The sequence below is a fragment of the Natrix helvetica genome (assembly GCF_964273705.1).
Source record: "Natrix helvetica genome assembly, chromosome: 15".
NCBI classification, from domain to species: domain Eukaryota; kingdom Metazoa; phylum Chordata; class Lepidosauria; order Squamata; family Natricidae; genus Natrix; species Natrix helvetica.
In genome coordinates, this window is record NC_138565.1 from 16,736 (window position 1) to 42,444 (window position 25,709).

Below are 25,709 nucleotides of genomic sequence, written 5' to 3' on the forward strand. Positions count from 1 at the left end.
AGGAAAGAAGGGAGAGAGAGAAGGAAAGACACAATCAGAGGAAGATCGTCTTGAGTTTTCTTCTCCTCTTCCCCCTCTTCCCAGAACTGAGTTGCCATTCCTCTATTTCCCTTTCCATTCCTTCCTTGTCCAAGGGAGTCCCTTCCTTCCCTGAGGCCGTCTCCACAATCCTTCGTAGAGTTTCAGAGTGCGCTGAGGGGTTGACAGAGAAGGACAGATTAAGTCCTGGACCCTGCAACACCCAGGAGGTTCTCGTGTCCCAGAATCTCCCAGGAGGCCTTCTCCTTCTCCTCTGTGGGGAAAGTCAGCTTTGATGTTGCAAGCTCGGTTCTTGAGAAGGGAGCTGGTGTAACCGCCACTTAGGACCCATGTCCAACTTTACCTGTTGAATGTAATGCCTTTGTACAGAGCTCATGCCGACGGCCGATCCAGAGGACTTCCCATTCGGGCTGGCAGAACTGGGCCTGGGAAAAGGGGAAGGATATGGTGGTGGAAGATAAGAAACAACGCAACATAAACCATCATTCACCCCTTTATGGATTACTGCTTTGTCATGGCAAAGGGGCTTGCGTAGCTCAACGAAGCTATGAACTATCCTGCGAGTCTCTTGGACTGCAAGGCCATCCAAGCGGTCAGTCCTAGAGGAGATCAACCCTGACTGTTCTTTCAGGAGACCAGATCCTGAAGAGGAAACTCAAAGACTTTGGCCACCTAATGAGAAGGAAGAAGGACTCCCTGGAGAAGAGCCCAATGCTGGGAACGATGGAGGGCAAGAGAAGAAGAAGGGTACGGCAGAGAAGGAGGTGTGTCATAAATCACATTCTCTAATCTGGCTCTGGTAATCTGAAATAAAGCCTTGAGAAAGATGTGCATGGAATGTGCTTCTGAATGTGGCTGCCGAGTTGCTCCATCGGTTCTTCCCCCTCCTGTCCATGGCAACTCGAGAGCAGACCATGAATGCTTTACGAGTTGACAGTAATCAGTGCTACTGATGTTGCTGTAGCACTGATGATGTTACCTAGTTGGGTCATGAAATTTCTGCAAGAAAACCAACAGGCTCAGAGAGCGCCAAGGACCCCAGAGAGGAAATAGCCAGCTGGGGAGAGGGGGGGCATTGGGCCAACCAGGAAACCCGCCATCTTCATTCCCAGTCAAATAAATCCAACATTTTTCACCTGTAAGTATGAGAAGATGGAATGGGTCCCCCAGGCACAATGTTCTGTTTAGTGTCTGTAAAGGAGAATCCTTTGATTTCCATGTGAGGAGGCTAGAAGACAAAAATGAGGGGAGGGACTTTAATCTGTATCCCAGAAATTGTATTGAATATACTGTTGGCTATATTTACTAAGTTCATTCTAGTCTACTAGTAAATCCTTTTTACTACTTGTGGATAACTAATTAAATGAAATGTTTACTATATAAAATTAAACTTGAGGATATGTATTATTAATAGTAAAACAAAATAATAGATGGAAATATGTTAAATTGGATTAACTTTGAGAGGCAAAATGATATTGTTTATATATTAAGAAAAAAATTAAATTAAGCGGGAGAATATGGAATAAAAATAAGATGACTGAAATGTAAAATGGAAATATGATGTAAAATGTAATATGCATAATAGAAGATGTAAAGGGGGAGGGGCGAACCGGGACAATACTTTGTTCATAAAATAAGTTAAAATATGTAACAAACATATATAAAAAATTTTGTTTGAAATAAAAAATGAGGGAAGAAAAAAACCAGCTAGTACAGATCTTCTCCGTGAGCAGGGGGTTGGACTAAATGACCCCCAAGGTCCCTTTCAACTCTGTTACTGTTCAGCTAAATTATTTGACCTTGCAGAAAAGGGAAAGTTAGAGACATTTGGGGTTTTTTTTTTATGTGTGTGGTTCAAAATCTTTTTTAAAAAAATAAGTTTTTTAAAGGTGTCCACTCACATAGAAGTGCCCCCACCCCCACCCCACCCACAAGGAAGAGTCACTACTTACCTCCCTGTTTGGAACCAGGGCAGAGGGTTGGGAGTTGGGCGAGAGGATCCTGCGTGGGGCACCAACAGGCAGGTTCTGGGCTTGGGGCAGGTGCATGGACTGGGAGAGCAAGAGAGGTTGCTGGCCAGATCCGTAACGGGCCATCGGAAGCTGGGAGCCCGGAATGGACATCGTCAACTGTGGGTAGATAAGCAAGGAGGAGACACTTGAAGGATAGCAATTGGGGGGGTTTTCTATAATTTAAAAAAAAGAAAAACTGAATAGGAAAGACAGTCAAAATGAAGGGGTTGGGTGGGTGTCAACCTACTGTCCAAAAAAGGAATTCTGGGAGTTGAAGCCCACCCATCTTAAAGCAGGCTGCCTGGGGAATTCTGGGAGTTGAAGTCCACAATCTCAAATTTGCTGAGGCTGAGTAGTACTGTAGTAGTTGCTACAACTATGCAACTCCAAACCTTGCCCAACCACTGCTTAAATTGAAACTCTGAGGAAAACAGCCATAGCCAAGGGGCCCATCCAGACCTGCTGAAGCTGTGAGTCCATCATTTGGGATGCCTGGTTGATCTGGCCCTCGTAAACTAGAGCTTGGCTGCCATTGACAGGCTGGTAAGGGGAGCCCGACTGGGTCTTCACCATCTCCAATGGCTGCATCCCTGGGAAGGCGGAGTAGGGCGCCTTCAAAGCTGTGCCTCCCGTCAAGACCATCGTGCTGGCCTGGGACAAGCTGGGGTGCATGTACACCTGAGACCTTGAGGAGAGGAAAGCATCGTGTCAACGGTTGAAGAGCAGCAGGAGACGAGGAGGAGGAGGAGGAGGAGATGATGATAGAGGAGGAAGAGGAGGATAAAGATGATGATAGAGGAAGAAGACAAGAGGAGGAGGAGGAGGAAGAAGAAAAAGATGATGATGATGATGATGATGATGATGATAGAGGAGGAAGAGGAGGATAAAGATGATGATAGAGGAAGACGATGATAGAGGAAGAAGACAAGAGGAGGAGGAGGAGGAAGAAGAAGAAAAAGAAGAAGAAGACGACGACGGAAGAAGAAGATGATCATGATAGAGGAAGAAGAAGAACAACAACAAGGCTTTTCTTATATTTTAAAATTGCTTTTTCAAATGTATTGCTACATTTGAAAAAGAGGTGGAGGAGGAGGAGGAGGAGAAGAAGAAGACTGGAGGAGAACGGGAATGGTGACTTCATTGGTGATGCTAGGCCACTTGATAAGGACTCATCATCCTGTTACCTGAAGGGAGGGATGGAACTATAGATCTCCTGGGACTGTGAGACGGGGAGCCCGCCCCTCAATCCAAGCTGAGCCTGGGCTTGCAATGAAGTGTGGAGGGAGAGTGGAATCTGCTGAGTGGCAGCTGCCTAAAAGGAGGAAAGAACAAAAAACACCGAGGATGGAATCAAAATAGGAAGGTCCCATCATCAAGGCCATCTTTAGATCGAAGGACTTTGACCCAGAATCCTCAGCTGCGTCTACATGAGTTGAGGAATTATGGGCACTGAAGTCCATGTATATACAGAAGAGGCCTTTCAACTCCCAAAATTATCAGCTGTGGCCATCCGGGTTGAGGGATTCTGGGTGCTGAAGTCCACATTTGGAGAGCATCAAAAGGCCACAGGCTTAAAGGGCCCTTTCCCCGCAAACTTCGATCTACGTTTCCCACACCTCCTAGAATTCAAGATTCCTTTGAATTTTTAGGTCAATATATTGCAGTAAAGTTGAAACTTTTCTCAAAACAGAACCCAAAGTTGACTGGTACAGTTCTTTACACAGGACATATTATCTCTCTCTCACACACACCCACACCCACACAAAACAGTGACTCGCCTGTTGGTAGCCTTGTTGTTGAGGTATTGTCGGGGGAACAAGTCGCGGCTGGCTAGCAAACACATGTCCGTCTAAATACAGGGGTGTGATGTGGTTACCTAGAATGGGTGGGGAAAGAAGTGAGAAGTTAGACAAATGTCCCTCTTGGTCTTCCTTCCACTTAGAGATGTGACACCCCCCCCCCCAAGGCAGCAGAACCAGGAGTCTCTCAGCCGTAGAATCTCTTCAAACACCCTTTGACTGATTGCACAGTCAGGGGTTCAGTAGGATCCATTGGAAACATCATCGAGACTGCAACAGGAAGCTTTCAATGTAGCTTGGATGACCCACTTCTGTTACGCTAGGGGGAAATCGACATGGGAGAGAGCCCAAAGGCACTATTCTAGGGTGCGTAGCCTTCAGCTGGAGAGTGGGGGTGGGCGGCCAGGGCAAGAAGCTCAGAACAGGCCCTCCCTAGTTTCTCAGACAATAAAGGTGAAGGTGGGAATTATATTTACCGACTTGCAAAATTCTTGTTGGAATTCATTGTTGGAATATATTTCTATGCAACAACTAGAGTAGCATTCATCCAGTAGATGGCAGTATTTACAAGTTTGGATCTAGGGTACATACTGTATGCTCTTTTGTTCTAAGTAGAGTTTCCTGCTTCCTGTAACAGTTAATTAGTTGAGCAGTAAACCACATGGTGATTCTATGGTGATATCTCTAAACAGAATTTCTAATAATTCTGTTAATGTAGCTTACAATAAAGAAGAAGTAAAGTAGCAGCAATGAGGCACAAAGAGAAGCAGAAGTTATCAATGAAAGACTAACTGGACAAGCCATAAGCCAGGACTGATTCATTTTTGATTTCTAGGCAGAGCAACAGTTTGCAGGGTATGTCTTGAGTTCTTCCCAGTTCTCCACGAGTCTTAAAAAAAAGGACGACACACCTGGAATTGAAGCAGATGGTGCCACAGAGGCCACAGGCATCGGGGGGACAGAAACACCACCAAAGGTGCTGTAGCTGACCCCACTGGAAGCCCCAATGCTGGATGTAGGCTGAATGCCAGAGCTGACGCCTCCGGGAGAGCTCTGTTCGGGAAGGCTGGGAGAGTTTTCCCATGCCTTTCGTGCTGACTCCATCTGCAAGAGGACAGGGGGACAGGAATTAGCACCGTAGCATCCAAATGATGGGTCAAGAAAGTCAGAAAGGACATATATTTAACTCTGCAACAGACATTTTTTTTCTCAATCGTGATCGTAAGCTGAGGACTGCCTTTATCTGGTTACCCTGAGGATGACAAATGAATGTTTTTAATTTTATTTATTTATTTGCAGCTCATAATTTCTTAACTACACATCTTCCTCAGAGAGGGAGGTTGACAGTAGCCCATACATTGGCAGTGATACCTGTCCGTCAAAGATGTGCCTTTTTGTGAATTACCCATCCGCCAAAAAACTTACTTTAAGGGTGAGATCTGCTGTAGGGTAAGATATGTTTAAGCTGATGCAACGGGGAAGTTGGTGATCTCTTCGAATAACAGGGAGGGGGGACTGGGTTAATCCAGACTGTTGAAACATAGATGGGATACAGTTAAACCTTGCTGGGTTTGCAGAGTTCTGTAAAATTTGTGGAAAGAAAAAGAACCTCGGTTAACCGACAGCACAGCATTTTGGTGGAAACCTAACATACAGTCAAGCAAAGGACTGAACAAAGCATTAAGAGTGAGCGGTAAAGGAGCAGGCTGGGAGATCATTTTGTAAAAGGGATTGTGGAGCAGGACACACATCGACACAGACACAAGCACGAAGAAATCACATTTTAAGCTGTGTGTAATTTTCCCCAAACGACAGGGAAGATCTCCGCCTGATTTACAAAAGAAGGAGGAAGCAGAGAAAAGGGGAGAAGAATAAAACAAGAGCAGATGAAGAATAAAATAAGAGCAAGTGCGAAGGGGGAAATAACGAAGGGGAGAAGCAAATGACGAAGGAGGGGAAAGAGAGGAAAAGGAAAGAAGAAAAAAGTTGGAGGAAGGAGGAGAAAGTTGACAAGGAAAATACAGGAGGGGAAGCTGAAGAAAGAAGGGGGAGAGAAGAGGAAAACGGAAAGGAGAAAAAAAATGAAAAAAGGAAGGAGATGATGGGGAAGAAAAAGGGAGGGGGAGAGAGAGGAAGAGGCGTAGTGGAAGATGGTAAAGGAAAAGGAAGCAGTAGAAGATGATGGAAGAGAAAAGAAAAGAAGGAAGAGAGGAAAATGAAAGAAGAGAAGGAAAAGAAGAAGGAAAAGGAGGAAGAGGAGAAGACGAAGAGTGAAGAGAAGCAGAAAACCAACCACAAAATAGTCTTACGTTGCTGGCTAGCACGTTCTGTAATTTTGCCACCGGGTTGGCCGGGGTGCCAGGAGACGAGCCAGGGGGCAGACTGAAGTCCGAATCCTGCAAGAAATTGGTCTCTTTTATCAATCCATCCTCCACATTGCAACTGGGTTTACTGGAAAGCAATCATGGTTAACCCTCCCAGAGCAGGAGGCCGGCAACCTTAAACACCCAAAGAGCCATTTGGATCCGTTTCCCACAGAAAAGCCACGAAACCTGGGTGGGTGTGGCCAACTCGACGTCACTGACTCCCACCCAGTCAAATGACCCCTAGCCACACCAACCCAGCCGGTCATTAGGGCAGAGAACCGGTCGTTAAAAAACACGGCAACGTCCACAAACACTTTTGACATCTCTGTCTCTCTCTCTTTCTCTCTCTCCATCCCTCCGTCTCTCTCTCTCTCTCTCTCCTCCTCTCTCTGTATCTCTCTTTCCCTCTCTATCTTCCCCCTCTCTGTATCTGTATCTCTCTTCCTCTCTCCTCACCTCTCTGTCCCCTCTCTCTATCTCTGTGTATATATTTCCCCCTCTCTATCTCCCCCCTCTCTCTATCTCCCCCCTCTTTATCTCTCTATCTATCTCTCTATCTCTCTATCTCTCTCTCCCTCCCTCCCTCCCTCCCTCCCTCCCTCCCTCCCTCCCTCTCTCTCTCTCTCTCTCTCTCTCGGCGAAAGGCAGGACCAGCCAGTGGTGGGATCACCCGACAGGGAGCCACAGAGGGCCCAAAGAGCCGCATGTGGCTCTGGAGCTGCAAGTTGCAGACCCCTGTCCTAGAGGGAGAGCTGTGTGGAGCAAGTGTACCTTTGATTTATTGCTCCTCTACGCGGCCACTTATTTCTTAGAGAGGGAAGAAGAATTGGGGAAGGGGCTGGACCCCCAATGAAACCACGAAGAATGGAACTGTCCCCTTCAATTCGTGGCCCCAGGCTTTTCTTTGCGGAAGAAGGGGGGGGGAAGAAACGGAGAGAGATGCCCAAGGAAAGGAAGAAGGAAAGCACAAACCGTCCTCACTTTAGGGTTCACTCCGAATTCGATGGGTGGGACGGGGAGAACCGAATCCACGTGAATCTCCACTCCATTGGAGGGGGCAATGTTGCCCTCCAGGCGCTCGGTCCCCTCCGAGCCTTTTCGGTTTTTCAAGGAGCGCTCATTGCCAATGGGGCCCGGTTTGTGGTCCTTGGTTGGGGTCAGGGTTTGCTCCGGATCCTGGGCAAGAAGACAGAGAGGCTGAGATGGAGGGAGGGAGGGAAAAGAGGAGGAGGAAGAGAGAAGGGAAATGAGGGAAAACAAGGAAGAGAGTGGGAGAAAGAGAAAAAGGAAGGGAGGAAAAAGAGTGAAAAAAAATTGAAAAGGGGAAGAGACGGATGGGAAAAGAAAGCAAAGGAAGATAAAGGGGGAGGGAAGGAGAAAAGAAGGGAAGAGAAGCAGGGATAGGGGAAGAGCGGGAGGGAGGGAGGGAAAAAGAAGAAAGGGAAGAGAGGCAGGAATAAAGAGGGAGGAAGGGAGAGAGGAGAAAATAAGGGAAGGAAAGAGAAAAGCAGGGAAGAAAAGCAGGGATAAAGGAGGGAGGGAGGCAGGGCAATAAGGAGAAAAGGGAAGAGAAGCAGGGATAAAGGGGGGAGGGGGGGAAGGGGGGAATGAGAAAAGAAGAAAGGGAAGAGAGGCAGGAATAAAAGGAAATAAAGGATAAAGGAATGTATTTTTTTTTTTTTGCTTCATTGTTAAGACAGACAATAGGCCAAAAACAGGATCCTGGATGAAAAGGCTACCTCTGCTTCCATACTCACTTAACCATTTTAAAAAAAAATGCTTTTAGGATGCTCAAAGAACAGACCAGCTTTTAAATCATTGGAGGAGTCAGATAAAGCTTACCAATATTCCACCCACCAAGTAGTCTTAACTGGGGGGGGGCTGCGAGGGGAACCCAAGGCCGAAGCCTTCCGTTTCCTCCCTCCATCAATGAGAGCCACAGGACTAGAAACACGATTTACCTTTTTATCCAACTGCTTCGAAGCTGGCTCTTTCGGCCCGTCTCCCTTGGCCTCGCCCAGCCCGCCTCCACTCAGCTCCTCCGGTTTGAGGGTGCCGTATGGAGAACTGCGCTGGGAAGAGCTGGCCGATGATTCCCGTGACTCCGCACTCAGATCGATGCCGCTGTCTCCCTGGCTGCCTTTGAACCCCTGCGAGAAAGAGGGAGGCCGGGGGAGTTAGAGCAACATTAAGTTAAAGGTAAAAGTTCCCCTCGCACAAATGCGCCAGTCGTTCCTGACTCGGGGGGGGGGGTGAGGTGCTCATCTCCGTTTCAAAGCTGAAGAGCCAGCGCTGTCCAAAGACGTCTCCGTGGTCATGTGGCCGGCATGACTCTCCCGGAGGCATCGGCTCTGTCGCTGTTCCCTTCCCACCAAAGACGGTTCCTATTTTTCTACTTGCATTTTTAACCTGCTTTCCAACTGCTAGGTTGGCAGAAGCTGGGACAAGGAACGGGAGCTCACTCCTTTACGCGGCGCTAGGGATTCGAACTGCCGACCTTTCTGATCGATAAGCTCAGCTACTGAGCCACGACATACCATCAAGTTACATTTGCCTTAATCGGATAAATTTAACGTGCAACAAATTTTAAATTGTTTAAGGTTAAAATATTTAAATTGGAATTTAAAACAGCAATAGCACAGCCCTCTCTCAGCGGTTTACAGAGTCAGACTAACTGCCCCTATCAATAATCTGGCCTCTCATTTTACCCACCTGGGAAGGTGAGAATTGAATTGCCAAATTGCAGGCAGTCGGCAGTCAACAGAAGCAGCCTGCAGTACTGCCCTCTAACCACTGCGCCACCATGGCTCTTAAAATAACTCTTTCCCATCGAATTCAATTCTACAGGTTGCCCTCAACTTACAACAGTTTGTTTAGTGACCGTTCAAAGTTACAATGGCACTGAAAGAAGCAACCATGACCTTTTTCATACTTATGACCGCTGCAATATCCCGTAGTCAGGTGATCAAAACCTGGATGCTCGGCAACTGATTCATGTTTATGACGGCCGCAGTGTCCCGGGATCACGTAACCCTGCCCATTTGTGACCACAAAGTCAATGGGGGAGAAAGCAGATTCGTTTAATGACTGTGTGACTAACTTAACAACTTTCTCTCAAAACTCTGGCGGGAAAGGTCATAAAATGGGACAAAGCTCACTGAATGACCGTCTTTGCTTATCAACAGGAATTTGGGGCACAATTGTGGTTTTTAAGTCAAGGACTAAGCAAAATCTTAAAACATTGTTCTCCGATTTCTGATTTGGGTTTAAACGTTCAGACGACTTGTGTGAGGCTGCTGCGAAAAAGGTAAAGGCAATTTTTGAGTCAGCGAATTATTAAGCTTCAAAGACTCTGCTCTGATTGGCTGGGATCAGCTTCCTTGGCGTAACAGAATGACCCATCAGGCGCCACTCACCTCCGCAGAGCCGGGCTCGTTAGCGATAAAGGTGCCAATGGTCTTGTTCCAGGAATCCGGGCCGGACGACTGAACGGAGAGAGCTGTCAGGAAAAGGAGAGAGATAAAATCACCCTTTAAAAAAAAAAAAAAGTTTTCATTTTATTTCCCCATAACCACTCCTTACATCATTAATATTACAGTGTCATGTGGGTACAAACTTTGTCTCATCTATTTTCATCTTACCTTACAATTGCCTTTTAATTCAACTCCTCCCCTATAATTCTGCATTCTTTTCAAAATTATTCAATTTTATGTTTCTTTTTGTCTATATTGGTTTTTCTATCCAGTGATAAAAACTTCCCCATATCTTATAATTCTTCCTTCTCTTTAAGTGCCAATGTTAATCTGTTCATTTCTGCACAGTGTATTTTTTTAAAAAAAATTATAATCTTCCCCTTTCCCTGGGAGGGGGAAGATCACTCTGATTGTCACCTTTTCTGTGGACATAGTGGCATACGTTAGAAAATGAAATTCTGATGCCCGCTCTCAAAATACACACACGTGCATATATACCCATATACATATATGTACACAAATATACATACATATGCGCTCGCTTTCGCTACACACACACACACACACACAGCTCCCTGAACTTGGTTGTTTTCTTTCTTGTTTCATGACCCCACTAGGCAACATCATCAATGCTAGGAAGGAGCGGTGTGTGTGTGTGGAGTGGAAGGAGAGGAGAAGAAGAAAACTGTGGGGTCCTTCTTGCTGTCTGAGCTTGGGTGTTTCCTTGCAGACGTTTCCTGACCCAACTAGGCAACACCATCAATGCTAGGCGGAAGCAGTATGTGTGGAGGGGAAGAGAAGGAGGAGGCAAGGAAGAGGAGGAGGGAGAGCAGGAGGAGGAAAAGGAAACAGAGAAAGAGGAGGAGGAGGAGGAGGACGACGACAATTGTGGGGCCCTTGTTGCTCTCTGAACTTGGCGGTTTTCTTGCAGACGTTTCACAACCCAAAGATCTGATGGTTTGCACAGCGGCACGCGAGGTCAAACGGCCGGAAGAATCCCGACTTGGATCTACCTGCGCTGTTGGTCTCCCATATCTCTGTCCCCAAGGTGTTTCGAGGCACTGAGACGTCCCCTTGTTCCAGGCACAGGCTGTTCTGTTTCTTGGCAAAGCGAGGAGGGATGCGGGACTGCAGGACGCGGCCTTTAGCCGGAGCCTATAAAACAAGGAAGGACGGGGGGGTGGATGGGGGGGAATGCCGGAGTTAAGGATTCCTCCAACACTGCGGATCCTCTTCGTTCGGAGGAACCTTGCCCTAAATCCTACTGCTTCAGAGGCTGATTTAGGGGATGGTCTCCTTCTGACTTCATCTGATGCCCTTTGGGATGGAGGGTCCTGAGGGCCTAGAGGGCTCCCCAAACCCTGTAACCTTAACTGTACCCCAAAACGCTGACTCTTGATGCAATTGCATTTTTGTTGTGGCCCGCGAGTGGCCAGCAAAGCTGGCAGCAGAGCTGGACAGTGGGGAGGATCCTGGGCCAGTCCTGGAGGCTGGGTAAGGCTCAGACGAGAAGGAGAGAGGAGCCTGTTCCCAGGGTGTGCATGCGCAGAGTGGCCGGATGAAGGGAAGAGCTAAAGAACAGGGGTCGACTTGGGAGGAAGGCCACAGGTGGATGATGAATGCCTCCCCCCCCCCCCCCCAGCAAAGGAAACATAGAAGGAGCGAATGGCAGGAAACAGTTCGTTCCATCGGTCGTTTCAAGAGTGGAAAGTTCTGTTTGTGACTATGAGAGACTCTGGGCCAAGGGTTGCCTTGCCCTGCGGTTGGAAACTAGTTATCTGGCAGCTCTCCAAGCGAGATAAGGTTCGTGTGGATAAACGTCCCTCTCAAAGACTGTTTCACTAAGCCTTGCGGACTGGGAAGGAAAGGAATTCACAGTCGTGTAAATAAAAGGGGGGGGGGGGGTTTGCAGAGACCAAGACTTCATGCTTTCTAAGGAAGCCTGGGTCAGAACAATTTTGGAAAGTGCTCCTCTCTCGGGGGACAAACAGGGCCAGGCTCAGAAGGACACACAAAACAGTGTCAATTTTTTTATGCTGATGTGTGTAACACTGGCAAAGATTTCCTCCCTGGCAATTTAATTTAGTATTTTAAGGAGGCAATTATTGGAATAGACGGGGCAAAAGGAATCCCGGAGACCTCCACATAAGAGAGAGAAAAGAAAACCGAACTGTTGAACCCCTCCCCCCTCCCACCACCCTTCAAATGACTCTTACAGGTAGTCCTTGACTTAAGACTATGATCGAGCCCAAAATTTCTGTTTGCTAAGAGAGACAGTTCTTAAGTGAATTTTGCTCCATTTTACACGCTTTCTTGCCACAGTTAAGTGAATAACTGCAGTCGTTAAGTGAATAACACGGTTGTGAAATGTGAAACCCTAACCCTATTTGATTTTGTCTGTCAGAAAGTTCGCAAAAGGGGTTCACGTGATTCCGGCAACCGTCTTAAATATGAGTCAGTTGACAAGTGTCCGGGTTTTGATTGCGAGATCACGAGCATGCTGCCACAGTCGTAAGTGTGAAAAACACACAAATCTCCCCCCCCCCCACTGTGGTTGTAACTTTGAACAGTCGCTAAACCAATGGTCGGCACCCCGTGGCTCTGGGGCAGCATACGGCTCTTTCATCCCTCTGCTGCAGCTCCCTGTGGCCGGTCGGCTACGCAATTGGTAGGACTTTTGGTTAGGACAAGGTAGAGGAAAAAGGATGCTGCGCTAGGAGGAGACCCCTGTGGTGGGGGAACCGGATTTCCGGTCGGCTTCAGAATTGAACGGGGGGCTTCCGATTAGGACCTTTGTGGCCCCCTTTTGAGTGTTTGCCAACACCTGCACTAAACGAATGGCTTTAAATCAAGGACAACCTGTGTGTTTCTCATTTCCCTCACCTGTGTGGCTTGCTCTTTCTTCCTACGTTCCTCTTCCAGAAGCCGTCTCTGTTTCTTCGTGAGCACCTCAATGAACCCTTCGCTGTTCATCGGCCCCACTTCCGCCTCTGGCCCGGGCCCTGACCCACGGCTGTCCATCACACCATCTGCGCAACGGCACACAAGCATTTGGGCAAAGGCTTAGTTTTTAACTCAAGTTTGAAACCTCTGGCTGGAAAGTGAATGTTTAAGGCCGTGGGGACTTGGCCTTGAGGAGACGGTTTGATCTCTAGTGACTTATAAGGCACTGAGAAAGCAGGAGGATGTGACTTCTAGTCCTGACTTAGGCATGAGAGCCAGCTGTGAAAACAGGAGGGGGAAGGTGTGCCGGCTATGTCCGTACCTTGTTTATATAAATAATAAAGGCAGGATACAAATCAACAAAACGGTAAGGGGAAAAATTATAACAATATTAACAATGGACTAACAAAACATTGAGCACTTGAAGTTTCTTTCTGGTTTTCCTCTGGCGCCCTCGAAGGGACTTACTTCTGTAGCTGATCTCGAACGGATTGAGGTTCTCGCCCATCTCGTTGACCGCAGACTTAAGCTCCTTTTCTTGCCTTTTCTCCAGGTTTTCGACACCGTTCAGGTTGGAGTGGGACCCGTAAGCGGAATGGTTTTGTCCAGGATTGCCGTTATCAGGATTGCTGTTTTCCTCTGGAGATCTGCAAGGGAAACAGGGATTTCTGACTCAATGCCAAATGATTTCACGGGTGGGCTTCCTGTAGCACATGGGGAAGAGGGTCCTGGCAGGAATAGGCCAGACATATTGCCTACTCCAAAGTGGCAGAAGCATTTTTCTTAAAAGTTCAGAACTGCAAAGTAATACAGGGAGTCCTCAAGTTATGACTGTCATGGAGCCGGGGCAGTAAGGATTGTAAGTCGTGACAACTGCCAATTGGCAAATCGGGGAAGTGCTTCTCAATTTATAAGATGTATGGACTTCAACTCCCAGAATCCCCTAATCAAGACTATGCCGTCTAGAGAATTCTGGGAGTTGAAGTCCACACAATCTCAAAGGTTGGGTTATGAGCCACGGGGGCACAGTGGTTAGAGTGCAGTACTGCAGGCTAATAGTGCTATCGCTATTACGAGGTCCACTCTATTTCCAAATATTGTCTCTCTTTTCTTAAGGAGGAACCAGTGCTTCTCCACCTTAATAACTCCGATATGTGTGGACTTCAACTCCTAGAATTCCCCCAACGGACCATGCTGGCCAGGGAATTCCGGGAGCTGAAGTCCGCAGGATCTCAAGATTTAGCTTAGGAGAGGGGAGGGGGGGGGGGTCATTCTGTATCCAAATACTGTCTCTCTTTTCTTAAGAAGGTGGAAGATTATTACCTTTTGCTCCTCAATTGCAGCACATTCTGCTGGTTTTCGTAGTAGGACGCTGGTCGGTTCCCACCAGCTCGGACGGCTTTCTCCCCAAATCCTACGGGATCGGATTTACGGCTCTGCCGATCTACCACAGGCCTCTGACTGGAGAAGCTCCTCTTGGCTAGGTCTCTCTTCTCCCCCAAGGTGCTCCCGGGCACACCACCATCCAACAGCACCTCATTCTCCGTGTTCCCGCTGACACCGCCCCTCCTCTCCCGCCTCTCGCTGAAGTCGCTGCTTTCCGAGGCCGTCTCCCACTCTTCGTTGCCGTGATCCGAAGTATTCTGATAGGAGAGTTCTGGAGACCTTCTGTTTGAGGAACCGTTATAATCTGTCGTGACCAAGTTGGCTCTTCGGGGCCACTGGCAAGCCGCCTGATCAGCCCCACCCTCTTCGGGGGTCCACTGACTCACAGATTCACGTTCCTGCCTCAAGCGCCTGAATCGGGGCGGTTTGTCTTGACGAGGGGGCCGCCGTCGACGGAACGGCCGGTTCTCGGCGTTTTCGGGGTCGCCTCCGTAGTCCTCTTCAAACGCCCGTCGGCTAAACGAGTCTGAAGCCTTGTAAGACTCTTGGCTGTAATCCCTTTCCGATGGACGCCGGATGCCAAAGGCATCCAGAGGGGCGTTGTGCCCGTATTCTTGCCAAGTGTTTCCACCGCTTCGGCTCTGCCATTGGGAAGATTCCTTAGAAACGAATCCTCGTCGCCCGTAAGTTGAGTTGCTCAACCGTGGGGGTAAGGATCGCCCGAAAGCTCGTGGGGCCCTCAACTTGGCGTCCTGATCGTCTGAGTAGATCTTATTAGATCTCCAGGAGTCATGGAAATCCCCTTTCTTGAGGTCGTCCTCTTCCCTTTCCACCAGGGAACCCTCGTTATTATTCTCAGAGGCCTTTTGACGACGTCGCTTCGGCAGCTCCTCGTACTCGGAGCCTTCACTGTGAGTCTCGCTCGCGATCCGGCGCCTGGGCTTTCCCCGTGGGAACTCTTCACCCTGATTGAAGTCTCTCAAGGCTCGCCCTCGGCTGCTTCTCGGGGGACCTCCGACGTTGCTGCTGCTGTTGTAACCGCCTCGGAGATTCCCGCCGCCACTACCGGCAACAGCCGCGCCGCCACATCCCACCGTGTTGCTCCGGCCTCGGAAGGTGAATTCTCGGAAGCCGCGTCCACGGCCCCGTCCTTGCCCCCGTCCACCAAAGGCCTGTTCCTCATCAATGAAGATCCAGTTGTTTCTTTTAGTCGGAGGAAGCTCAGCAAACTCCCTTGACGGATTCTTGCCCTCCAAGTCCTTGGTGACCGTCTCCTTTTCTTTGCTGTCCTTCTTGTTGTCTTCGTGACGTCTTTCGTTGTCCAGGATGGGGGTTTGCGGGGAGCATCTCTCGTCCAATGAGCGGTAGTGTGTGGAGTGGACAACCCCTCCGGAATTGATCTCCTCAGACGCCTTCGGCAGGGGACCCTTTTCTTTAGAGGGATGGGATGTCTCTTCGCCCTCCACCTTCACCTTCTCTAGTTCTTTTTCCTTCTCCTCCACTTTAAGAGCTTTCAGGACTGGCTTCTTAATCGGACCGGATCGACGGGTTCTGCTCGTCGGCTCTTGCTGCTGTGGTGCTTGACCGCTGCCATTTCGATTCTCGGGAGTCGTCCATCCAGTTCCAGGGTTGGCTTGCTTGCTAGTAGATCCTTCCTTTTTCCACATCTCGGAGCCAAACAAGGAGTCCTCCTGGAAGACCTCTTCTTTCGTGGAAGGCTCTTCTTCCAAGGGTTTTGAAAAATGGCTGATGTCCCAACCATTGTACTCGGACTTCTTTTCATCTGGAATGGAACCGGGCTCTAAAGGAGAATTCAACAGGCTACGATCACAAGGGTCGGAAAGGTCAGAGCCGCACTCGGGGGGCTGAAAGATGCGTTCTTGGGGTGTCCTTTCTGCGGGACTGATGCACCGGTCGAAATTCCCCTGGGGTTTCTTCTCGAAGGAACTTAAGTACTCTTCTCCGACTTCTTTGAAGAAGTCATGTTGGGTGCTTAGCTCTGAAGGTGCCGAGTAAGAATTCTCAACCCTGCAAAAAGGACCCCCAAAAAGAAGGAATTACATGTACATGGGACATTACATGTAAGGAGCAAGAAAATGGTAATTTTGCATGGATACCCAACCGTACAACTAGCACTCTGCCAAGGGGTTGCTATGGACTAAGAAGCGGGAGAAATTACAGGCAGTCCTTGACTTACAGCAAAGTTACAACAGCACCGAAAAAAAGAACATGACCATTGTTCATACTTGCAACCCTGGCAGCATCCCCAGGGTCAGGTGATCAAAATTCTGATGCTTGGCACAACTGACTCAGATTTATGACCAACCTCTGTGTGTGTGTGTGTGTTGTGAACCTTCTAACAAAAAAATTCATGGGGAAGGCAGATTCACTTAACAACCATGGCAACAAAGGTTGTAAAACGGGGCAAAACTCATTTACGAACTGTCTTGCTTAGCAAAAGAAATTTTGGGCTCAATTAAGGCAGTAAGTGACAACCACCTGTATTAAAGAGGTAAGATGGTTCGTATCATCTCTGCTGAATGGCAGATAAATATAAATGAAATCAATTTTAATTGTTTTGCCAGACTCTCAGCAGCTTTGATTTGCAAGGAAGGCCAACGTGGCATAACCTTCCTAAGATTTGTAGGTAAGACAAAGCAATGCCTTATTTTCTATCTTCAGCACACTGAAGCAACTCAAGACTGACTCCAAACCACCTCCCTCTAAAAAAAAAACCCAAGGAGTCAGATTGATGGCAGCCCCATTACAGGTAGACTTTGTTTAGCGAATGCCTTGTTTGGCGACCATACGCAGTAATACAGGGATGAAAAAGTAACTTCAGGTACAATCCTTGTTTTTCTGACCTTCGCAGGTCTTTAAAACAAATGAAAGCTGAAGTAAGATAATAAGCAAGGTGGTTTCACTTAGCAACCGCTTCATTTAATGACCACGCTGTTAATCTCCCAACATGATCATTAAATGAGGACTTAAACTACATCTAGGTCATCCTATAGTTACCTGGTATATAATCCTTCCTCTGTCTCACTCTCTGTTTGCTTTGGCTGGGAAACAAAACATTTTTTGCTCGGCAAGGGGACAAAACTTTCCGGACCCCAGATGGGGGTGGCTTCCCCTTTTCTCTCCTGCAGCCCCACAGATTGACAGCTCTGCTCCTCCGATGGGCAGCTGCCCCCGTTCATGGAATCTGGTTGCATGGCAGGCTTCATAATCCCTAGCAGAGTTAGAAAGAGAGAAAATATAAGTCAGATCACACTCAATGTGGCAGCTTTGGTCACCACGATGTAAAAAATATGTGGAGACTCTGGAAAGAGTGCCGAGAAGAGCAACAAAGATGATTAGGGGTCTGGAGCCTAAAACATGAGGAATGGTTGCTGGAATAGGGTATGTCTAGTTTAATGAACAGAAGGACCAGGGGAGGCATGACAGTGGTCTTCCAGTATCTCAGGGACTGCCCCAAAGAAGAGGGAGTCAAGCTATTCTCCAAAGCAGGAGAAGACGCAATGGGTTGAAACTCATCAAGGAGAGAAGCAACTGAGAACTAAGGAGAAATTTCCTGACAATGAGGAAAATTAATCAATGGAACAACTTGCCTCTAGAAGTTGTGAATGGATATGAATGGATGAATAAATAGATAAGCCTTATTGAAAGAGAAAAAAGAAAAGAATAGATGAACAAAAAAATAGGAAAAAATAAAAGAAAAATATAAGGAATGAACAGGAAACTTACAGGCATCACACAATTATTATTATTTTATATATTTCATATATGTTTTACCTGATTGATGAAGGGATGAAGGGTAGAAATCCACAGGTGGGCGTCCCGGGGTGACTCGAGGGTCCATGTAAGAAGGCATCATTAACCACCGTGGATCGAACCCCAACATCTGTGGGTGGGCCGGGTAGAACGTCCGCTGAGGGTGGGAAGAAGGGGGATAGACTTGGGAGGGTGGCCAGTTTTGCATTTTGTACAGCTGGTCCTGGAAGGAAATATGGAAAAGTAATGAACATGCTATCAGTAGGTCGCGGCACAGAAAACTCCTACATCGAAAAGGAAAACAAATTTACAAAAGGAAGGGGAAAAAAAAAAGACATGGAAAAAAAGCATACTTAAAAAAAGGAAAGTTTTCCCTTGGACACATGTGCTAGTCATTCCCGACTCTAGGGGGCGGTGATCATCTCCGTTCCAAGACCAAAGTAAACCAGCGCTCTTTCTGGTCCCTGAGGTCTGAAAGGTTGGGGAGCCCTGTCCCAAAGCCCACCGAGGGCGTATAGGACAAGAAGCAAAATGGCTGGGAACGAATCAAGGAGAGAAGCAACCTGGAGAACTAAGGAGGAATTTCCCGATAGTGAGAGAAAAATCAATCAGTGGAACAGAACTTGGCCTCCAGAAGTTGTAGGTGCTCCATTACTGGAGGCTTTCAAGAAGAGGCTGGACAACCTTTTAACTGAGATAGCATATGGGGTCTCCTGCTTGAGCAGGGGGTTTGTATTCTGGAAGGCCTCTGAAATCCCTTCCAGCCCTGTGATTGAATTATCTCCGTCTAAATCTAAATCAATACATGCAAAACAATTGCTACAGTGCTGAAAAGTTGCAATCTTTGGCTCGATCCAGGCCAGTTCACCTCAAGAAAGAACACGCTCCATATTTGGGCCCCAAACTTCAAGCCGTGTCAGGCCTGCAACCGTCGTTTCTTTTGGATCTCTGGCCTGCCACACTTTCTCTTCATTCCACTAGCCATTTTCTATGGTGGGAAAATCGGGGGAGGGGGGGATTGTACGGAGTGAGATGCTATGTAGCCATAACAAAATTCTTTCTGGAAAGCCAAGGTCATCCTTTGTCTTTGCACCTTGGCATTTGACTGGAACTCGATGGGTGATAGCTGTCAGTGTGGCAATGGAAGGTTGGACCATGGGATGGGCTTGTGGGTGTGGGGGCAGGATCTTGAACTTTCAACTAGGTGGGGAAAACCAGGAAGCTTTCAGATTCAGGTTTCCCCAGATGTGCCTACATGGCTCTCTTAATAAATTGGAACTTTATACTTTGGCCTGAACTTTGATTTAATTTTGGATGCTATTTGGAACCTTGACAACCCGCTTTGCAAACAAAAAAACCAAATGAATGAGAAAAATGGTACTAAACCATTTTCTTTCTCTTACTTGCTGCTTTCTCTGGAACCGCGGGGGAAGGAGCTTGGGGAGTTTGCCGAATTCCTGCATGGGGGAGACACTTTCGCGCAGCTCCTCCTCGCTGCTACTCCGGAGTGCCGCAGTGGTGGCAGCCGCTGGTGTCTCCTCATCCACGTAACCAGAAGGGGGCTCCTGGGCATGAGACTCAGGGACGGCTGAGGGGGAAGAAAAGGAGGAGGCAAAAATTGAAAGCTATCTAAAGCAAGGGAGCTACAGGTCAGCCTGACCAGATTAAGCCAAGCAGGAAACACAATGGATAAAAGGTATGTTTGCTTTAAGCTTGCAAGTGGTGACACTTGTATTAGTGGGCGGGTCATATCTGAAAGTCTGATATGTGCAAATCTGCACACCCTTACCTCTCCGAGCTATGTGGCTGTTGTCCGAGACGGCGCTCTTCTCCAAGGTCGAGGATCGGGGTTCATCACTCTCGACGTGTTTGGGACCATCTCCCGTTTTCTGCGCGAGCTTGCATTTCTGATCCAGCTCCTTCAGTTTTGCAGCGCAGGCCGCCAGGCGCTCTTCACGAGCTCTGCGTTCTTCCTCTTCCCGTCGCCGCCTCGCCCGCTCGACGGCTTCCGACATTTCCGAGTAGACGAACTTCTGTCTCAGGGGCGGTTTCTCTTCTTTTTCTTCTGAACACTGTTGCCGCAGACATGACAGTGGGGGTTTCTGGCCAAGAATGGAGAAACAAGACATGAGAGAAGGGCGCGGAAATCCACATGGCCTCCTCGTCATAGGAGTTAGAAGGGTGACAGAGAGAAGCAACGGATTTTTCTTTGCATACAAAGTCAAACTGGGCCAATTTACTGATTGCAGATTTTCCCTGCAACCGTTTCAAGTTACAATGGCATTGAATCAAGCGATTTACGATCAATTAATCAATCAATAAATAGGAGCTGGTTGCCAAGCATCTGAATTTTGATTGTGGGGATTGTGGGGATGCTGCAACAGTCTTAAGTATGAGGAACGGTCCCAAGTCACATTTGATTTGTAACTTGGAATGGTCACTGAACAATATGATGTAATAAGTCAAGGACTACTTTTACCTGGGTGGTTTTTAAACTTCTGGTGGTCAACAGGTGTGTATATGTAGAGAATTGTGTGAGTGTGGGTGAAAGTAAGGTAAATGTTTCCCTTGCACAGAGGTGCTAGTCGTTCTTGACTCTAGGGGGCAGTGCTCATCCCCGTTTCAAAGCCGAAGAGTCAGCGCTGTCCGGAGATGTCTCCGTGGTCATGTGGCCGGCATGACTCAACACCAAAGGTGCACTGAGCGCTGTTCCCTTCCCACCAAAGGTGGTCTCTCTTTTTCTACCTGCATTTTTTATGTGCTTTGAAACTTCTAGGTTGGCAGAAGCTGCGACAAGTAACAGGAGTTCACTCCGTTACGCGGCGCTAGGGATTCGATCCACCGAACTGCCGACCTTCCTGATCGACAAGAATAGCGTCTTAGTCACTTTTTTTTTTTTTCTCTTCAAGTTACTCGCCAAAGAAGAGATAGTTGCATCCATTCACAAGCTGTGAATTCTGCAGTTTTGGGGCCCAGTTCGAAATACCTGATATTCTGGCAGAGGACTCCAACCGTTGAGCTTTCTGGAGCCTGGCAGACTTTCTGACACTTTGCGGATGGAGCAAGAGAGGCTGGCTGAGTCGTTCCAGCTCTTGGGGTCCTCTGTGGGGTAACGGACATCGGTGTTTTCGGCCGAGCTCAGCAAAGGCGGCCTTCGGCTATCCCAGCCGTTCCTGCCAATAGAGGTATGGAGGCCTTTTTAGTTGTGTACTTATATCCTGCCTTTATAAATAATTGAAGGTGTCAAGCGTACCTAAGACTTCCTCCTCCCATTTTCCCTACAACAACCCTGTGAGATAGGTTGGGCTGAGAGGGAGGCCTCCGAGTGGAGCTGGCAGCAGATTCGGACAGTGAGGAGGTTGGGGAGGATCCTGGAGTATGGGGAAGGCTCGGATGAGGGCTCTGTGTTGGAGGCAGAGATTGGGCCAGGGCCGTCTGACAGTTATCAGCTGCCTTCAGAGTCAGACCTCAGTGGGGCAGAGGAACAACTGGAGCCTGTTCCCAGTGTGTACATGTGCAGAGTTGCCAGAGGAAGGGAACAGCTAGAGAACAAGGGTCAACTTTGGAGTAAGGCCACAGGTGGACGATGAATGACCCCTCCCAGAGGAAATAAAAGATTAGCAAAAGGGGAGTGGAGTTTGCAGGAGGCCATGAGTCCATTATTGCCAAGTATTGCAGCGTCTGAAAGATATTGGCCTGGCCACTCTCCAAGCCTGATAAAGGTTGGTAATTGTGAACTATCTTGAAAAACTGTGGGAGAGTAAAGACTTGGTTGGAGAGGAATTCACTGTCAATTAAATAAAAGGAATTTATCGGGACCATGACTCGGTTTTCTGCTGCTAGGAAGCCTAGGCCAGAAAAGGGAGGGACTGGTTCAAAGTCACCCAGATAAGGCGGGATTAGAACTCTCCATCTACTGGTGATTGGCACAAAGTCACAGAGCTGGCTTTTAACGCCTAAGGCGGGACTAGAACTCACGGTGGTGATTGGGACAAACTCACCCAGACTTTTTTTTCTACACAATAACCCACTGCGCATTCATCTCTTTCCATTTACCATTTCTGTCTCCCGTCTTTGAGGGTGTCTTCCTCCTCCTCATCCTCACTGAACTTCAGTTTTTCGGAATAATCCACTTCATCGTGAATTCCTAGAAAAAGCAAGGAATCGAATGAGGAGAAACGAAACCAACGGCCGCTGCTATTTCAGTGTGAACCTACCCACCAAGCAGGGAATCCATTTGTTGGACTCTTTTGCAGAAAAACTGAAAGCAAAAGTGATTTGTTCCTAAGTCTAGTCCAGCCTAGCCTAGTGTTAAACCTAAAATTATTCCAAAGCCATTTGTTTCCAAGCTCAGCCTAACTAATCCTAATGCTGTTGTTGCCTGTCCAGCAGCCTAATCAGAGGAGGAGGAGGAGGCATGAGAGTGAAGGCCAGCATCAAGGCAACCTCAGAGGGGGAAGAGGGAATGGAGCTGGCAGAGAGAGGCACTGATGGAGCCTGGGCCCATCTGTCAGCCCTCAGATGGAGAGCCAACAGCCCTCAAGTCTGCAGGTGGCTGATGAGGAGAAGGAGGAGGAGGAGGAACAGCCGAGTCTGACGCGCAGAAGGCGGAGGAGAGGAGAGTGGTGGAAATCTATGGGCCGGTACTTGGGACGGAAGAGACACCGCTGCTAGCAAAGCCCCACCCTAACTCTGGAGATAAAAGGCAGGGGGTGGAGATGAAAAGGTGTGGCAGACAACAATTCATCTCCCTGCCGGAAAGACTTGTTAGCCTCCGAGGGAAACTTTTTGCCAGGGCCGCTGGCGCTTCTAATAAAGCAATCTTTGAGTTCACTTCAGAGGGTTGGTCGTGTTTGGGGAACTGGGTCAGAACACCTAATCCTGAATGTACGACTAACCCTAACCCAGAGGTGAACCGGTATTGCCGACGATGAGCTGTGACGCGCGATTTATATTAGCTAGAAAGCAGGATTTCACCCACCCACCCAGATGTCATCATGTCCGTTTTTAATGCTCTGGGCATGCGCACACGCTCACGCATTCACATTGCTACCGAACAGGTAGCAAAGGTAAATTTATTTCGCTCCTGCCCTAACCCCTATAGCAGCAAACCACAATTCGTTATGCAGCCTAAAAAAGGGAGTTTCCTTAAACCAGGAAGTCCAAACCAAGGTGTGAAAGAGTCTATAGGACAAGACCCTATACAAGACCATTGAGAGGCTCACCTGCCCAGCCATCCTCTGTATCGTTGTCCAGTTCATCCAGACCTTTCAGGTTCTCTGCGTTGATGATGGTCGGTCTGGGGACTCGCTCTCCCGGTGGTCGGACCAGGCGAACTGGGCGTGGGGGCCCAAGTCGCTTGTCTTTTCTGCAATGGAGATAGTGGGGGGAAAGTTTTTGGTGGAGAAAGAAGGAGTGTAAAACCCATGTTGGTTGGGACCACAAGCAGCAGAGGCCAAGATAAGACCGGACTGATGTTATTCATTGCATCTTCAACAAAGATCTCAAGATCTTTGGAGATCAAAGGCCAAGCCAGGGGACAGATGGGTTGATCTCTACCTGGGAATTCACAGATTGCAAACTCATCTCAACAGAAACATTAGCAAATTATGGGATGATAGAAGTGGGAGGACAAACTGGCCCCAGCGGTTCCTTTAAGATGTGTGGATTTCAACCTTCAATCAGCAAGAGGACTGGGGAATTCTGGAACTGAAGTCTTAAAAGTTGTGAAGCACAACTTTAGATTTGGCAAAATCCGGACTGTTGGATTGCACCAGGTTGCAGCGATGAACACGAGTTCATTGAATATGGAAAAGCAAGGAAACTGAATGTAGATTAGCTTGTTTTATTGTGTTCTCCCCGTAGCAAAGTGAGTGTACTTTGTAAAGTGAGCCTTGCTCCATTTTATGAGCTTTCTTGCCACGGTTGTTAAGTAATTCACTGCAGTTAAATTAGCAGCACAGCTGTCTGGCTCCCCCAATGACTCTGCTTATAAGGAGGTCGCAAAAGGTGATTTACACGACCTCGGGATTTACATGAGCCAATGGGGATGTTGCAACGGTCGTAAGTGTGAAAGACGGTCCTAAGTCACTTTTTTTCCAGTGGCATTGTAACTTTGAACGGTCACTAAACAAACTTGTAAATCAAGAACTACCTGTACTTTTTTTCTGCAGTTTTTGTGGCCTTGTTATTGTTCCCGCTTGCTACATTCACTAACACAGGGATCAGCAACCTGAGCTCTGTAGCCGCGTGTGGGCTCTTTCATTCCTCTGCTGCGGCTCCCTGTCGCCGGTTGGCATCACAGTTGATAGGGCTTTTGGTTACGACAAGGTAGAGGAAAAAGGATGCCACACTAGAAGGAGTTGCTGTGGCGGGGGAACCGGACTCCCGGTCGGCTTCAGAATTGAACGGGGGGCTTCCGGTTAGGACCTTTGTGGCTCTTTGGGTGTTTAAGGTTGCTGACCCCTGCACTAACATAACTCACAACGGCAAAAACACGCAAAGCATTCACGTTGAGTGTTTGCAACACTCAAAGACTTGTTGCAAAAAGTTGTTAGGAGCAATGTTTGCAGACAGACACAACAGAAATCAGAGCAGCCGGATTGATAACCATCTCCCACCACGATATGGACTTACCCGTCTTGGTCGGCTGGCTGATGTTGCCGAAAGGGGACACGGGGCTCGAGACAGAAGGAGGGGAGAGGAAAAGATGCCCGTTCAGGTAGGCTTGGGGTCTCGGCTGGCGGATTTGAACACATCTGAGGTACAGCAGATATAAAAGCTAAGTATTAGAAAATGGTTAAGCCCTCCGTCTTCTTTCTTTCTTTCTTTCTTTCTTTCTTCTTTCTTTCTTCTTTCTTTCTTGGGACGATGGCATACAATATGTTAAATCTTACAGATTTTTGATTTTTTTTTAAAAAAAGAGTATTTTTGTTAAATAAAGATGAGAAAGTTGAATAACTATTTGGAAACCTGCTGTGTAAGGGGAAGAGAATATATTGGATTTTGTTGACATACAAGTACTCATAACTTACAACAGTTAGTTTAGTGCAATGGCACTCAAAAAAGGGATTTAATCGTCCACCTGTGGGCTTAACTCCAAAGTCGACCCCTGTTGTTTAGCTCTTCCTTTCGTCTGGCCACTCTGTGCATGCGCACACTGGGAACAGGCTCCAGCTGTTATTCTGCCTGACTGATGTCCGACTCCGAAGGCAGCTGATAACTGGCATACGGCCCTGCCCCAATCTCTGCCTCTGACACAGAGCCCTCATCAGAGCCTTCTACAGACTCCAGGACTATCCCAGGTTCTTCCCCAACCTCCTCACTGTACGAATCTGCTGCCACATCAGCTGGCCACTGGTGGGCCACAACAGCAAGTCGAGGGCTACCTGTATTTAGAAAGCCCACAAGCGGCTTACGGTCTCTTGTAATGCAGTAGGTAAAATTTGGAAGGCGTTGAAGTACTTACGAAGGCAGGAAGCATGTCGTGGTATGTGGGTGGCTGGTACGTGTTTGCCATAAACTGTGATGCTCCTTTGCGAGCAGGCAGAGACGGGCGGAGAGAAAGGTCCTTGGGATCAGCCCCATTGGCTGAGGTCGGAACATCCTCGCCTGCGCTGGAGCTCTTGGTACCCAGCTCGATTGGGAAGGGGGACAAAGAGGTGGCCGAGGTACTGTTTCTACCACCACCTTCCCTCCAACTTGTGACATCTGGGAGAAATAAAGCAAGAAAAAGAGAAAGAAAGAAGAAAAAGAGAAAGAAGGGAAAGAAAGAAAAAGAGAAGGAGAAAGAAAGAAAAAGAGAAAAAAGAATGAGAAGGGAAAGAAAAAGAGAAAGAAAGGAAAAATAATTGGCAATGTTAGGATTTGGTGTGTAGGATTTTCAAACATCTTTCAAAGTTTAAGGACTGTTGGGCT

General features: G+C 47.8%; 1 protein-coding gene across 6 annotated transcripts in view; it reads right to left on the minus strand.

Moving 5' to 3' along the window:
* The window catches only part of PRRC2B (proline rich coiled-coil 2B), a 42,138-nt gene that overhangs the window by 5,315 nt on the left and 11,114 nt on the right, over positions 1-25,709 (minus strand). For 2 of the 6 annotated variants that reach the window (XM_081967183.1, XM_081967178.1), the window contains exons 7-31: positions 25,261-25,502; positions 24,429-24,550; positions 23,018-23,160; positions 21,849-21,939; positions 20,779-20,965; positions 19,582-19,894; positions 19,196-19,380; positions 17,814-18,015; positions 17,037-17,250; positions 13,956-16,046; positions 13,101-13,279; positions 12,573-12,718; positions 10,703-10,844; positions 9,633-9,715; positions 8,178-8,366; positions 7,198-7,413; positions 6,160-6,246; positions 5,276-5,431; positions 4,762-4,954; positions 3,826-3,927; positions 3,236-3,359; positions 2,511-2,736; positions 1,992-2,168; positions 1,176-1,267; positions 383-464 (exon numbers count right to left, since the gene is read on the minus strand). In XM_081967183.1, coding sequence (XP_081823309.1) covers positions 383-464; positions 1,176-1,267; positions 1,992-2,168; positions 2,511-2,736; positions 3,236-3,359; positions 3,826-3,927; positions 4,762-4,954; positions 5,276-5,431; positions 6,160-6,246; positions 7,198-7,413; positions 8,178-8,366; positions 9,633-9,715; positions 10,703-10,844; positions 12,573-12,718; positions 13,101-13,279; positions 13,956-16,046; positions 17,037-17,250; positions 17,814-18,015; positions 19,196-19,380; positions 19,582-19,894; positions 20,779-20,965; positions 21,849-21,939; positions 23,018-23,160; positions 24,429-24,550; positions 25,261-25,502 — 5,984 coding nt within the window. Of the gene's footprint in view, positions 1-382; positions 465-1,175; positions 1,268-1,991; positions 2,169-2,510; positions 2,737-3,235; positions 3,364-3,825; positions 3,928-4,761; positions 4,955-5,275; positions 5,432-6,159; positions 6,247-7,197; positions 7,414-8,177; positions 8,367-9,632; positions 9,716-10,702; positions 10,845-12,572; positions 12,719-13,100; positions 13,280-13,955; positions 16,047-17,036; positions 17,251-17,813; positions 18,016-19,195; positions 19,381-19,581; positions 19,895-20,778; positions 20,966-21,848; positions 21,940-23,017; positions 23,161-24,428; positions 24,551-25,260; positions 25,503-25,709 lie in introns of all 6 variants that reach the window. The other 4 variants (XM_081967181.1, XM_081967179.1, XM_081967182.1 and 1 more) reach the window with 4 other exon arrangements.